This window comes from Leptonotus elevatus, chromosome 3, assembly GCF_054856555.1.
Source record: "Leptonotus elevatus isolate MCC_2025b chromosome 3, RoL_Lele_1.0, whole genome shotgun sequence".
NCBI lineage: Eukaryota > Metazoa > Chordata > Actinopteri > Syngnathiformes > Syngnathidae > Leptonotus > Leptonotus elevatus.
In genome coordinates this window covers 20121777-20137922 of record NC_141241.1, presented here as the reverse complement: position 1 = coordinate 20137922, position 16146 = coordinate 20121777, and the positions used below count along the sequence as shown (strand labels likewise).

General features: G+C 38.6%; 1 protein-coding gene across 1 annotated transcript; it reads left to right on the top strand.

Moving 5' to 3' along the window:
• Positions 1–2366: 2366 nt before the first annotated feature.
• Positions 2367–9395, top strand: psmd14 (proteasome 26S subunit, non-ATPase 14). The gene is made up of 11 exons (XM_086071365.1): positions 2367–2494; positions 4321–4412; positions 4543–4614; positions 5759–5878; positions 6447–6517; positions 6937–7087; positions 7182–7289; positions 7561–7635; positions 8263–8388; positions 8872–8934; positions 9225–9395. The coding sequence occupies exons 2-11, from the start codon at positions 4365–4367 to the stop codon at positions 9321–9323; spliced, it is 933 nt and encodes a 310-aa protein (XP_085927491.1). The 5' UTR covers positions 2367–2494; positions 4321–4364; the 3' UTR covers positions 9324–9395.
• Positions 9396–16146: the final 6751 nt, after the last annotated feature.

Genomic DNA, 16146 nt, shown 5'->3' with positions numbered 1-16146 from the left:
TCGAATCGATTCGATATGCAGTCAAATCAATTTTTAAACATCAATTTTTTATGGGAATATTCAACAAAAGGTTTTACTTAGGGTTAGGGTTCACACGTTAAGCATGGAAGAATGTTATATTAATGGAACATTAAGCCTTAATGTTTTATTTCAATGCTGTTCAAATATGAAACAGATTGCAACAGATTGCTTGTTAAATAAAGTGGCTCACAGTTATAAGCCTAAAGTTTCAGATAAATGAATACATTTTCGTACAAATCTTACAGTGTACATCTATACGTTTACGGATTAGTATTTTCTAAGTTTGAGTTTCAAAAAATTGCAATAATCAATTTTGCGATTTGTATAGGGATTAATCGGTATTGAATCGAATCGTGACCTATGAATCGTGATACGAATCGAATCGCCAGGTACTAGGCAATTCACACCCCTAATATATATATATATATATATATATATATATATATATATATATATATATATATATATATATATATATATATATATATATATATATATGTTGAAATGAATACAATAATTAAATATCAATCAATAAATAAAAACGCTCTGCTCTCACATTTATTTATTTCATGCTGCAGACGCTCTGCCAGGATTAAATGTTATTCAAATGAGGGGGCGGTCTTAAGCGTGTCTTGGGTTAGACTCCGCCGTTGTAAACTACCTTTCAATGGTCGAGTAAGCGGCTCTGCGAACAAGGAACTCTCGCTGGCTTACATGGCGAGCTCCTTGTCCACAGTCACCACAACATTATAAAGTTTTACTAGTTTAACATATGTGCCTACGAGTTGAGGATTTGTCATAGCTATACACAGTAAGGAAACATTCGCCAGCGAGTTTTACAGGAAACATGAATAATAGAGAGATTTAAAGACTGCTAGCCCATTGTGGAGCTCAAATGGCCATTGAAAGTAGTAAATTGTACGAGAGGGAAGCACATCCTGGTGGGGATGGCTGAGTGTTGAGGTAGCAGGAGGTCCCATGGGTGTGGAGAGGGAGGGACTGAGGAATGTGGACTAGTTCTTCTCCTTCATCATCCGCTACGTAAGTGAGGAATGTAGGTCCCAGTCAAGAGCTCAGCTTGCCCGCAGACCTGTCTGGTAGGACTTTTTAGTAGTGAAGTTACACTGCTGGGCGGATTGCGGGACTTGTAACTATTCGGCAAGAACAAAAGGAAACCCTTGTGCTTATTGGGCAAGCTACTTGTGTGGTTTGGTTTGCGGTTTGTGACTCCTCGGGGGATAGTGTAATGCTTTGACTTGAAAGGCACTCAAGGAATCTATAGTGAAGCCCCTTTATTAAGGGAGATCGGAGAGAACCCATACACAATGACAATTACCCCCAAATCCAGACTGCAGACACAGGCCAAAACTGAGATTATAGTTCTTACGATATCCCTCTAGGCAAATTTGAAAACATTCAAACTTTAAAAGAGTCAAAAATTCAGGACATATGAGGAATTACGCTCCACATAAAAAAAAAAATCTTGTACATTTTCTATGCAGGACATATCGATTCAATGAAGAAGAAGTATCCAAATTCCAAATATTAAGGTCAGTCAGAACACCTGGGGAACCTTTTTCCACATTCCCTGAATTCCTCGCATACCACAAATTCCCCAATGTTCACACTAACTTTGCCAAATTAGGAAATATTTTACATAGTTACATCCACCTTTTACATTTCTAGACTGATTCACACCATTCCAACTTTAAGTCTCTCGCATTTTACATTTGAAAAGTTAAATAATTCAATGAATTCCAAAGTGTGTTCAACTTCAGCTCTTCAGCGTTCATGCACAATTTTTCTATAGAAATTTTGTTCTTCAGTTACGTGGAAGGAAGACATAAGCTAAGTCCTACCCAAAAATGTTATTTCAAACTCATTGGTCTATTATCATTGATGTAAATTGGGTATCAAGTGGGACGTGGGGGTTGGGATGGGCGTATAGTGCTCATCATAGCATTTTGGATTGAATAAATTTTACTATTGCTAGTTGCTATAGTTACATTTTTATTTACACAAGTGTTTGTTTCTGTATTTTGTATATTAGAATTATTAGAAATTTCAAAAGGGGGGTCATAAATGTCCTCCAATTCTGGAATGATGACCCTCATTTAATATAACGGCGTATCTGTGGCGCTTCAGTTCCTATTTACGCGTTCAAATTGTACTCAATTTATACAGACAGTTATTTATTAGTCTACCAGCTAGGAAGACCCTTCCTCCAGACCTGCATGACTACGCAGAGCGGAAACTACCGTACCGTATATAAAATGGATGAACTCCTCGCTCACTCATTGTGGATTTAGCGTCCTCGTGTGTCTCTCGTCCGTAATTGCAATAATGCGTTGGTGACGTCATTGTGCGACGGAAGTTGTTCTACGTTTGACATCATTCTGGCTGATTCATTGTAGCCAGTTTGTACGATTCACGGTCGCGTATCAAAACAGCACAGAAAGCTAGAAAAGAAAAGGTAAGTATGTCTATGCCAAATATGCACTCACTGGTATGTTTTTTTTAATGCTACTCGGCGATTTGGAATTATTGTAAATAAGTTGTTGCTGCCTTCCTTTTGGAGGTTGGCATTAGGTTCGCGTCATGAGTATGCTAGCAGGACGCTAGCCTCAATTGGAGCTTTATCTGGTTCCGTAAATGGGAGAGCGATCTAATGGCATATATTATAATGTCTAACAAAGCTGCGTTGGGACGTGAAGGTTCCCTCCCAACGACAACGCGTGGTTGTCCATATATAGATGCGAATAGATTAGCCAAGCAATGCTAAGTATTGCGGCCAGCCTCCGACTGAAAGTTTTCTACTATATGCAGTACAATGTTATTGGATTGGATGGTACTTTTCACTCAACTGAATACAATAATCATACATAGAGCAGCAGTGAGAGACGGAATAATTAAAATAAATTTAGCATGCTTTATGTTTTACGTATTTTAAAAGTGAGATTTCATTTTTCAGAGATATGATAAATTATAATCATAGAATCTTTGTATGTAGGCATAATATTTCATGTTGAAAGTCATATTGAATGCATGTTATTCCTTAGGAATGTACTAGATACTCCATACTCCTAACACTAGTCAGCTTTACTGACTTTAATTTATTTCAACAATATTAATACAATTTTATTTTACTTAGGGTTGTAGTTAGTTATTTTAATAATTGGTTCATTTGTTTTGGCCTTTATTGATGAATTACATATTAAAAACTGTTGTAATTTCTATTCATGTATTAAAAAATAGAAGACATTGTTTCAAATTGACAGTAGTGAAGATTCAGAAACAAATCCAAACAAATCTATTATAACTCAGTTACATGTCAGAAAATAGGCAAAAACGTTGATTATTGTTTTCCAAAGTAAAAGCAGATGTTTTCAAACATTTTATTTTGATTCAACACATAGAAAACCAGTCTGGTTTCTTGGAGGACTACAGAAATCTGACAATACTGTTAGGAACGTTACATTCAGAGGATTTGGACAATTTACCTAAAAAAACAACAACCTTTATTAGAAGAAAAAAAAGTAGGCCCCAATTTCCTTAATTTTTGGGGGTTGGCAATCGGCTGGTTCCTTTAAAAATAAACCAATCTTTTCCACCGATCTCATCTCTCTCCTCACAGGTCTGGAAAAGTCAGCCACTGTCCTCTTATGCTGAGATGACTAATAGGCTTTTCACTTTTATTAGAGAGACTTCTTCATGTGCAGTTAAAACAACTAGTTTGCATTGCTTCACAGATATTGTTCAATGTTTTACAAGAAAACAATATTTGAACACTGAAGGTGTATGCTGCTTGTTATGAAAAAATCAGGATTGTCAAAAAAAAAACGGGATCGGCAGGTCGGACGCTTTTAAAAGACCGGAGATTGGCCGGAAAATTGTTATCGGTGCACCCCTATTACAAAGTGTCTCTAAACAATTAATCAATTATCAAAAATAACGATAGATTAATTTGATCATCTATTAGTTGTCATTGACAACTTGTTTATTAATCGTTTAATCGCTGCACCACTAATAATTATTACGTTAGCGCTTCAACTAATAAAATGGTGGCCAAAATACAAAACCTATCTGCGGGATTTTCTTATTGCTAGAGTACGTCATGATAAATGGCATTCTGCAAGAAAATTGCAATTTTATTTATTTATTTATTAGTTTTCGCTAAAATTTATTTTTTTAGATACATTTTTTCCCTCGTGTTGTTTATATGCATAATATGTAATAATCAATAATGCATTTCATTTTACCAGTGGTGAAATGTTTTTGTTTGTTTTGTGGTTCTTTCAGATCAAGCTTGGCAACATTTTGTGTTATTGTCAAAAGATTCTGACATGGACCGTCTCTTGAGACTTGGTGGTGGAATGCCAGGGCTTGGCCAGGTAACATAGTCTAAATCGTCAGAAAAACAATCATAGATGCCTTCAAACAGGAGAGAAATAAAAAGTTTGTTTTAAAATAACATTTTATTTGAACTACCTGATGAATTTGACATCTGCTTTGTTTAATCAGGGCCCCCCAACGGATGCACCAGCTGTGGATACAGCAGAGCAAGTCTATATTTCATCATTGGCACTGCTCAAGGTACACCCCAACTACAAGAGTAGCTTGACTTGCGAGTTGAATTCATTCTGTGACCATGCTCATTACTCGGATGTAGGCATGACCTGATGTTACATTCTGGCTGTATGATAACTGTCAAAACGTCACAGTACTAAAATTACATAATTAAATATTCATATATAATTTAAATATTTTGGTTAAAAAAAACAACAACAACATTAAACCATTTAACAAATTCCATTTTAGTTTTTAAACGAAACGTAGAATATTTGGTACAATGTTAAATTTTAACCACTAGAGCTGATACTGGCCGGATGTTGTGAAGTTTACTGCCGCCATCTAGTGGTGGAATGCCAAAAGCTCACTCTTAAGTCAAATTCAACACAAAGCAAAAAAAAAAAGAAAATAAGTTGCGGCACTTGTATGTCAGGGTACTGCCGCATATTAGGGTCGAACAATTAATCACATTCAAATTGATATTGCTATGTAGTAGAACACAGTTTAGGAAAAATAACAAACAGAAACAAAAGTCTGTTTAGTTTTGGACGTTGGGAGGCTTAATTTTTTTCTATATATGTGTATATTTTATGTACTCATTAATATAGTGTACTGTCTATCTACATATTTTCAGTGCTTAAGAAATGAGGTTCACATTTACATATCTTTTGTTTCATGAAAAATGAAAAGTTGAAGTGATAAAGCCAGAGATTTGTATTATTTTTGTAATCCGATTTACTGATTTACATTTACGCCACACTTGTTTGGTTGATTTTTGTGAAGTTGTCATAATGAATGCTTAAAAGACTTCAAGTCAATGTTTGTTAAGTTACAAAATCTAATTCACGTCGATAAATAAACTGTTTTTCATATTAATTCATGGTTCATTTGCCTTTTTTTAGTGGAAGCCTAACCTATAAACCTAAAACGTTTATGTATAGTAAATTATACTGTTAATTTGTAATACATATATATTGCTTGTGCTTGTTAATTAAAAATAATACATGGGGGAATGGGCAAAAATAATAATTGCATAGTCAATTGCAGTTGCAATATTAAAGGAAAACAACAAAATATCACAATTAGATTATTTTTCACAATTATTCAGCTCTACCAAAAAGCCAAATGTATTTTAACATTACTGTGTACTTTTCTGTGACATTGTTAGATGTTAAAACATGGGCGTGCCGGTGTACCAATGGAAGTCATGGGATTGATGCTGGGAGAGTTTGTTGACGACTACACAGTGCGAGTGATTGACGTGTTCGCCATGCCCCAGTCTGGAACGGTACGTTTTTTGTTTGTTTTTTGTTTACATTCTTTCATTCAGATTCTGTACTCCACTTTTTTTTCGCACTCCAATCATATACTCTCTAGAAAAAGCTAATGTTTTAATGACTAACTTGTATGTCCAATTTGTTTCATTTTCCAAACAAATTTTCCAAAGGAAACCAAGGGAATAGTGATGATTACTATCAGCTCAAACTGTCAACATTTATAAAGTTGAAATCAATTCTTGTAAAAAAAAACATTGAAGAAGTTGCATATAGAAAATGAGCTCACACAACTCACTGTTTAGCCTTTCAAAATGTGAGGTACGCACATACTGATTTTTCAAATGTGATGGACCCCACACGGCAAGGGGGAGAAAAAATGCTGTGCGTATGCTTACTGCTCTAATCGTGTGTAGTATGTATGCAGTATGTATTTATTTGATATCTTGACATCACGCTTTTGTTCACTTTGTTTTCACTACCATGACAATTCAGTGCACTCGTAGGATGTCGAATAAATGCTGGACTTGGAAAGTTTTATTGTATGCAAGTTAAAGTGTCAAACCATATGTTACCTAACAGGGTGTGAGTGTTGAGGCAGTGGACCCGGTTTTCCAAGCCAAGATGTTGGACATGTTGAAGCAGACGGGCAGGTAAAACATTGTACACTGACAATGCTGAAGGAAGGTCCTTTCTTTAGCGATTGCATTTGCCAATAATGAATTAGCAGTTAGAATGAATGTCTTTGATTATTGTTGTATACAGTGAACCTCCGCCATTTGCAGGGGGAACAGTGAAAATGCAGTGAAAACAGACGCCCCCTTAAAAAGGTTTATAATTGCTTATACTGGCCACAAGATGATGGCAAAGCACTGCTTTTGTCTAAATGAAACTCTTTGCCTCAATTCCCCATAGTTATTTGGCACCAAGATGGCGGCAAAGCAATACTTACTGGGTTTACCTGAGCAAAAATGCAATTTTGGGGGGGGTCTGGAATATTTTCCCTGCAATAAATGGAGGTTCACTTGCTGTATTTATTTAACTAGTTTGATTGCTGTTCACTGCTCCTCAGGCCAGAGATGGTAGTGGGTTGGTATCACAGCCATCCTGGTTTTGGTTGCTGGTTATCCGGGGTTGACATCAACACGCAGCAGAGCTTTGAGGCGCTGTCGGAGAGAGCGGTCGCCGTGGTGGTAGATCCCATTCAGAGTGTGAAAGGAAAGGTAGGCATGCATTTGTGGAGGTTTTATAGAATAGCAGTTGTTTATTTTGAAATGCATTTGATTTGACTCCTCCTTGACACGGTGTCCTCGACAGGTTGTCATTGATGCCTTCAGACTGATCAATGCCAATATGATGGTGCTGGGTCATGAGCCAAGACAAACGACATCAAATCTGGGTCATCTCAACAAACCTTCAATCCAGGTAATGTGACATTTTCAAGCACTTTCGCCTGATGCAAATATTTTAGTTCCAATATTACCAAATAGAAGATGTAGTGGGTGTGAGATTTCATCAGAATGGCAAAAAAAAAAAAACAGGACCTGTACAACTGAGTCAACACTATTGGCCAGCTCAGTAATCCTGAGTTTAGTTGATTCTGTCCAATCATGATCCTCATTTAATTTTTGAATATTGTTGTTTGTTATCTCTGTTAGTGTACGTATTAACCTCGAGTTTTCTCAAATTTTCTTAGGCTCTGATTCACGGACTGAACAGACACTACTACTCAATCACCATTAATTACAGGAAAAATGAGTTGGAGCAGAAGGTATGGCTCGCCTCTGTTGGTGAATCTCCTAATAGAGTGAACCCCCGTTTATTGCTGGCACGCGTTCCAGACCCACCAGCAAGAAGTTGTACAAATCTGCAATACAGGAAAAACAAACCTAAAGCTTTAAACATTGTATACATCGTACATCATCATTTATTTGTTGTCTGTAAAGCTGACACGTAAAAAAATAGTTAAATATTGTTTGAAACAAATGGGAATTAGCATAGATGTTCTTCAAACAACTGCTACTTGAACACACGTCTTCTCTGCTTAATTTTCTTGTTCTAAATTATGCTGCATTTTTTTTTTTAGTAGAGCTCAATGCAGCCCAGCATTTTGTAGCACAAAGTTGTACTTTAAGCTGAAGGCACGCTTCGCTAAATTCGGAGTATAGTATTAAAGACTGTTTGCGGATGTGACGTCGTGCTCTGTGTGCATGTGAAGAAGGGTATGTGCAGTTTCATTTTTCGTCAATGGGTGGCAGTAGCGATTCCAAATCAAATATTCTACATTCAGTAGCTTTAAGTATAAAAACATTTGCAGTGAATGTACTGCAATAAAGTGGGGGTTCACTGTATTGGTGTTGTGCTAGAAACATGACAAACATGACTGACTCTCCTGTAGATGCTGCTCAACTTGCATAAGAAGAGTTGGATGGAAGGTCTCACCCTGCAGGATTACAGCGATCACTGCAAGCTCAACGAGACCATCGTCAAGGAAATGCTGGAGCTCGCCAAGAACTACAACAAGGTAACAATCCTTTCGTTCCAAGCGTGAAACTGGCTCAATATCATACGCTGTGATTGTGTAGTCGAAATTAAATGGAGTACTTAAAATTGTGTTTTTTCACTGTTTCTCACACAGACACGCACACTTGTCTTTGTATCATCATGGGGACATCTCAGTGACATGATGCATTTTCTAGCCCCTTCCCCTACCTAACCCCACCCATCCAAAATGACTGCCTACCCCCATTCCTTACCCTAACCTCAACTATAACCCAATCCAAACCTAAACTCTAAAACCGAGTCTTGACCCTCAAAAAGAGGTCTGAACTTGTGGGGACCACCAAAATGTCCTCACAATTTCAAGTCGGTCCCCACACGCGCGTACGGGCACCACAATGTAGCAAAGACAAAAGCAAGCAAGCACACGCACGCACACTCACAGAAATACAGTACTGGCACATTGCTAAACTAATTTGTTCGTGTCCCTGTTGCGTTTCCGTCTCAGGCTGTCGAAGAAGAGGACAAAATGACACCAGAACAGCTGGCCATCAAGAATGTTGGAAAACAGGTAACATTTTCAGTTCTTCATTAACACCTTGCATGCCATTTGAGAACATCGAATGATTGTGCTGGTCCCATACAAAGTGGACTTCCAAAATGTATGTTATTCATTTGGAAATTCCAGATGAAAGCCTAACTTTTGTGAGCAGGGCACATCGGTCAACAGTAGTATGATTTGAAAGTGTCTCGGCTAAACTTTGAATGCCATTTAATGACATGACATAGATCGTGACACAGAGACGCTGAATGTTTATTAGGAAATGCAATTGTTTTCTTCAACTTTTTCGTCTCCTGCAGGATCCCAAGAGGCACTTGGAGGAGCACGTCGACGTCTTGATGACATCTAACATTGTTCAGTGCCTCGCTGCCATGTTGGATACTGTCGTTTTCCAGTGATGACTGCTGTTTATATCTGTTAATATTACAACCATTGTTCTTTTATATCAAATAAATGTATGTTCCAAGTTACGAGTGTCTTTAAGGTCCTTCAATTCCTTTTTTGTGTGTGCCTAACAGTTTGTGGTTTTCTTTCAAACACGTTACAAATTGTTTGCTCCTGAACAAAAACAAAATAGATATCATACTTTGTTTATCCCACTACTAATGCCACTTTTGGATACTAATATGCAATTGAGTCTAAATCATATGCTATTGTGCTTAACTATTAACCCTACTAGGCCCAAAAAGTAGGAATGTGTCACACACCAGTAGCATTCTGCCCCCTACTAGTAGCCCCAAAATGCCAAGTAGTAGCTTTTCCTCACTAGTAATATTTAGTTGTAATACAGTAGTAGAAATAAATATTGGTACTTGTAAGACAATAGCGATCGCTTAAACCATTGGTAGATGGGTCAAAACACTTTCTATAAAGAGAATTAAGTCCATATCCTTCGTATTGGTCCATGTACTGTACAAGTGTTTTGTTAAGTCCTCACTAGAAGGATGAGTTAGGCAAACAGAATGAGGCGTAACTGCACTAGTAGTACTACTACTGACGTGATATAATTCTACTAGTAAACGTCGATCACTTCACCAATAGTACTAATAGTGCGTAGATGCCCACGTGTGCAGTTATGCTGGGTGTTTAGTGTGCAGAACTCATACAGAAGTGGCAAAAAAATGTTAGTAAGACAATTGTTCTACTAGTGTGCCCTGCTCATTCTAGTAGTGCACTGAATTGTCATATTAGTGAGGATACACCTAAATATTTTAAGCCTATCTTAAGATTTATGTAATTTTATTACATGACATTCCCATGAACTTCCCCCCCCCCTTTTTTTTGGTGATGATTTTAACACAAACCTACCAAATAAACCTTATATGATGCATATTTATGAGTCTAATAAAGCCTTTTTATTTGAAATGCATAATCCTCAGGTTTGTGTATTTAGTATTAATGAAGTATAATTACTCCAAATTAATAATAAGTATTTATTTAAAATAAAGTATATTGTTTGAATTGCATAATTATCAGGTTATATAAACGCGATAAATATGTTTATGTTTTATGTTTTGGGGATGAAACTGAATGCAGACATACCAAAAATGTTTTAAAAAAAAGAAAATAAGTCATTATACTTTATTAATACTAAACACATAAACCTGAAGATTATGCATTTCAAATAAATAGGGTTCATTAGACTAATGAATATGTATTATAAGTTTTATTTGGTATGTTTGTGTTAAAACTTTATAAAAAATAAAAGTAAATGGGAATTTGTTATGTAAAAAAAAATACATAAATCTTAAGTTATGCTTGAAATATTTCCGTGAGCGTAGAGCTGGATCTCAAATATATGGGATTAATGCACGTGTGTGTATCTGCAGACTTGAATTCTAGAGTCCAACACGCAAGCACATCATTCTGTGACATATGACATAGTATTGGTGCACCCTTACACTTGGAACTAAATGTATTTTTTCAATTTCAATTGCAGTATCCATTCATCAAATACATAATCCTACCACCCCCCGCCCCTCTCCCCCACCACCAAACACACACACACCCCATCCGCTTTTACGGTTATTGAGGTCCCACTGGTAGAATGATGGAGAACTTGAAGAAGTGTGGGTAACCTGAGCTGCTGTTTGGCGCACAAGCGAAAACAAAAAAAAACTACAAAAAATGTCGGAAACCGGTTCCAAGCCAGAGGCACAGAGCTCCCATTATCAATCAAGAACTGAAACACCTCCAATATGTAAAGATGCTGACTCAGGCAATTACAACCGAACACCATCAATTCCCAAATGGTGATCACAGTTTCCCAATAAAATCCATGAGAGTTTACCAGATGTCTGCCAGAAACAAGAACATGATGCATGTGGTTTCTCCTCCCTTTCCAGTATGTTCTCACAAATGTGGCCCTCTATCATTAATGAAAGGGTTTTACGGTTACATCGTTTTTGTTCCAGAACAAACTCTTCTCAAATAACCCTTGGTGTTTAATGTATTTTATTTGGATAGTAAGAAAATCCCAGATGGGGACAAAGAGCCTCAAAGCAAATAATTCACAGTATAGTAAAGCCTTTTCTGCTGGCCTCAACGCTTACACAAACACCAAACTACATATATAGCAAATATAATATTTGTTCCATAAAATGTTATTAATTTTACTCCCAACAGTGTTTTCTCTTCATTTCATGGCATCATTAAAACATGTTTTAGCAATCTGCACACATGAGCATATTTATCGGCATCTCTGGTAAGGTTGATTGATTTTATTTCATTTAAACAAATATTTTTGTTTGACGTTGATTCCAGATGAAGTACGTGGCACAGCTGTTGTATTACATTGTATTGTACTGGCAGTTTTATTTATTTATTTATTTATTTATTTATTTTTATTTTTATTTTTATTTTATTTTTTTAAGTGATAGCTGTAGTATTAAGAGGTGGATTAAGTTGGATAAATTGTCCACAAATTAACTTTTGATTTTACTTTTCATGTATTTTTTGTTGTTAATAAATAATACTATATTATTATCTTTGTGATTTGTTGTGCCCATCATTTAACCTCCATTGGGTACTCAAATAGTGCTAAATCAACATGAGATATCTTTATTCTATGTTGCTGAAATCATAAAAGACTTTCTTAGATGTGGTCTGTCCCAATACCCGCAGATGTCTTCCAGAGATTAGAGTCGCTCTGAAGTGAAACTTGATTTGTCTTCATAATACAGCGGGAACACAATGTTATCTTTTTGGTTTCAAGATAAGAGGTCTCTCTCCAGAAAACATCACTGGTGGACACAAGTCAGAACAAACTTCTATTTCCTCACTTCGACAGAATAAATAGAACACACAAATTTGCTAAAATCACTTTGTTTGTGTGTGTTGTGGTGATTCGTGCATGAGCAAGCATGGACAGGCAGTGAGTGATGCTAATGTTGAAAGTAGTTTATATTAGTTTTGCAAAAACAATGGAAATTTGTGGATGAGAATAAACCAGGAATTTACCAAATTCAACATGGCTTAAATTCAGTTGAGGAAAATATTTATTTTTTGATAATCCTAATGAAAACAACCACATTTCATGCAATGGTACTTCGATTGACAAGTGCTCCAAGTAGTTCGCAAAACCTTTCTGGGAAATGTTAATCCCAAACTGCTCCTCAACCCTGCTGTAAAAAAGATACAAATTAAACATTTACTTTTCCATTTGGTTTCCTACCAAACTATCCATAGAACACATTGATATAAGATAAAGCCTTTATTAATAACCTGCATACCTAACAAACGTTTCCCTGTTTTTACAGTGAACGCACCGCCATTTTGTCACACTGGTAAACAGGAGCCAGAAATGGACTTTGTAGTGAAATCTGTGTGTTCTCACAAATGAACAAGAGCCCTATCAATCATAAGCTATCACTATGCAGACAGTCGGTGAGTCTCGCGATGGCTTATTTCCATGTAGAATATGAGGTAATGCAGCAGAATACCTTGAAATACACAACGTGACCGATGATGGATTGCCTCATGAACAACTGTTAAACAAACACAGATGTAGATTTCAGCCTGGAGTCTGCTAAACGGTTCAGAATTACCTGTTGGATTGAATCCATGGTGTGATGTCACATGTTCTTGACATACTGTATCTTTAGGGGATACGTTATGGGAACATTTGCTTCTTCTTTTTCTTTTTTTTTTTAAAGTTGTGATGGGTTGGTAGGTATCAAAGCAGGAAAACCCAGGATGTCCGTCACAAACCTTGGGGTACCGTCAGATCCAGTAAAAAACAGAGCTTGCTCCTTTCCGTCACTGATGGCGTAGAGGATCACTCGCCTGACTTCCGAGCAAGAAGTGTGTGTTCAGTTCCCGCTCAATGACTGGGTGAATGTAAATGGTTGTAGACTTTGTTGACGTTGGCTGTCACAAGTTTTGCTGTGACCAACCAATCAGAGCATGCCGGTGGGGCATGCTCGGAACACCTCTCCAGGGAGGCATCCAGGAGGCATCCGAACCAGATGCCCGAGCCACCTCAACTGGTTCCTCTCAACGTGGAGCAGTAGCGGCTCGACATTGATTCCCTCCCGGATGACCGAGCTTCTTACCCTATTTTTAAGGGAGAGCCCGGACACCCAGCAGAGGAAACTCATTTCGGCCACTTGTATCCGGGATGTTGTTCTTTTGGTCACGGCCCACAGCTCATGACTATAGGTGAGGGTAGGAACGTAGATCGACCGGTAAATTGAGAGCTTTGGAGGTGCTGATATTCATCCCGACCGCTTCACACTCGGCAGCGAACTGCTCATGTGAGAGTTGAAGATCACGGCTTGAAGAAGTCAATAGCACCACATCATCTGCAAAAAGCAGAGATGCAATGTTGAGGCCACCAAACCTGACCCCCTAAACGCCTCGGCTGCGCCTAGAAATTCTGTCCATAAAAGTTATGAACAGAATTGGTGAAAAAGGCCAACCTCGGCGGAGTCCAACCCTCACTGGAAACAAATTCGACTTACTCCCGGCAATGCGGACCATCGTAGAGGGATCTAACAGCCCGTATCAGAGAGCTCGGTACCCCGTCCTCCCGAAGCACCCCCCACAGGACTCCCCGAGGGACACGGTCAAACGCCTTCTCCAAGTCCACAAAGCACATGTGGACTGGTTGGGCGAACTCCCATACACCTTCGACGACCCTGCCGAGGGTGTAGAGCTGGTCCACTGTTCCACGGCCGTGACGTAAACCACACTGCTCCTCCTGAATCCGAGATTCGACTTCCCGACGGACCCTCCTCTCCAGCGCCCCTGAATAGACCTTACCAGGGAGGCTGAGGAGTGTGATCCCTCTAAAGTTGGAACACACCCTCCGGTCCCCCTTCTTAAAAAGCGGAAACCACCACCCCAGTCTGCCAATCCAGAGGCACTGTCCCCGATGTCCACGCAATGTTGTAGAGACGTGTCAACCACGACAGCCCCACAACATCCAGAGCCTTTAGGAACTCTGGGCGGACCGCATCCACCCCCGGAGCTTTCCAACCACCTCAGTGACTTCGACCCCAGAGATAGGGGAGCCCACCTCAGAGTCCCCAGACCCTGCTTCCTCAAAGAAAGGTGGAATTGAGGAGGTCTTCGAAGTATTCTCCCCACCGATTCACGACGTCCCGAGTCGAGGTCAGCAGCACCCCTTCTCCACTATACACAGTGTTAATGAAATGAGTTTGTGAGTAAGACATTCAGAGAATAGATTCTTGGGAATTAATAAAAAAAAATTGTTTTTGCCTGTAATCATAAATCATTGGTCAATGCTTTTGATAGTGTTTAGGTGCTGACCGCCCACCCCTGTGCTAAAGTGACTAGGATGCGTGATTTTCCATGCAGTTATGTACGCAGGGTGAACGTCATTGTTTAGAAAGCGCAAAATCTTTCACATGCGCGGCTGAACCTCTGGCAGAGCGTCCCTATGGAGCAGTAAGCCACTCGCTGAACATTCCACATTTGCTCTATTACGATCTCCACAGAGCGCTTTCTTTGCTTCAACTGTTGACCTTTCCTTGAAGCCAATTTAATGTGGTGAGGCTGAGATAACGTGGATCATTTGGACATTGTTAGTGAAAGGCAATTTTGCTGGCCAGCTGTGTTGTATCAGACTCCCTCCTTGTGCCCGAAACCTCCCAACCTTCCGGCTTTCTGCTCTTCTGCCTGAGCTGGGAAATAAACACATTGATACTACACAGTGTGCAGAAGTGAAAAGCAGTTGGTACCTGCAGTATTATCCGACAAGTACTAATGGATACACCATGTGAGAAAGGCAGCCTTGAAGAGTGTCTCTGATTTGTCAGATTTAAAAGAGTATTAGTCAGACATGTCAAGGTAGTAGAGGAGGCAGTTTCCTCACACAGGACAAAACGTTAAGGTATACCTAAACAATCAAAAATCATCCAATTAGCATTAACCACGCACCCGCCCCCACCCCATCCACCACCATTTCAGCTTTCATCATTTTTTAGGTGTTGCTAAACAGTGTGATGCATCTTGGCATGAGTTTCTCCTCCCCCACTATAAGATCTTTTAGGCCTCTGTTTGCATCATCCTTAAATGGTGCAATTGCGATGTGCAGCTAGCGTGCTAGCTATGCCTACAGTCCAATAAGTCACAGTGAGAAAGGAGTTCTTTTTTAAGAGCCTGTTTTGACAACCAGTGTGTGGACTAGGGTCTCCTGGCCGTAATGGCCGCATTAGAGCGCTTCATTGTCGCAGCGACCTGCAGACTTTTAGCAGATATATTTGGGCGTCTCAAACATGTCGTTTTTGTGCAGGCGCATAAGACATAGACAAAGTAGCATCCAATTTTCTAGGTTGTGATGGTGATTGGTTGATAGTTTCAGCCCATTCAGTGGCCACGGCCAAAGCCTTTGACTACAAAGAGAACGGTTTGATTTTTAACCATTTTGATGCCTCATTTTATATGCTTACTATTTTTTTTTAAATAATTCAAATGTAGAAGAGTTGTTAAAAATTCTCTTCTCTATTGTGTGTCAAATTTAGAAGGCATTTATTTTCATGTCACGGATATTTTTAAATCTAAGTAAGTGAATGCAATCTTCCATATGTAGCTGAAGTAGAGCATATATGTAAAAAAAACCACAAAAAAAACAAACAAACATATGCTTGTTTGTTAGTTTGAAACGCACAGTGTGACTGTTACTCAATCTCAATCTGCTGATTCCCAGAAAAGGAAACAATGTCCAATTGTTTCCAATGTTTTCAATCCAATTGTGGA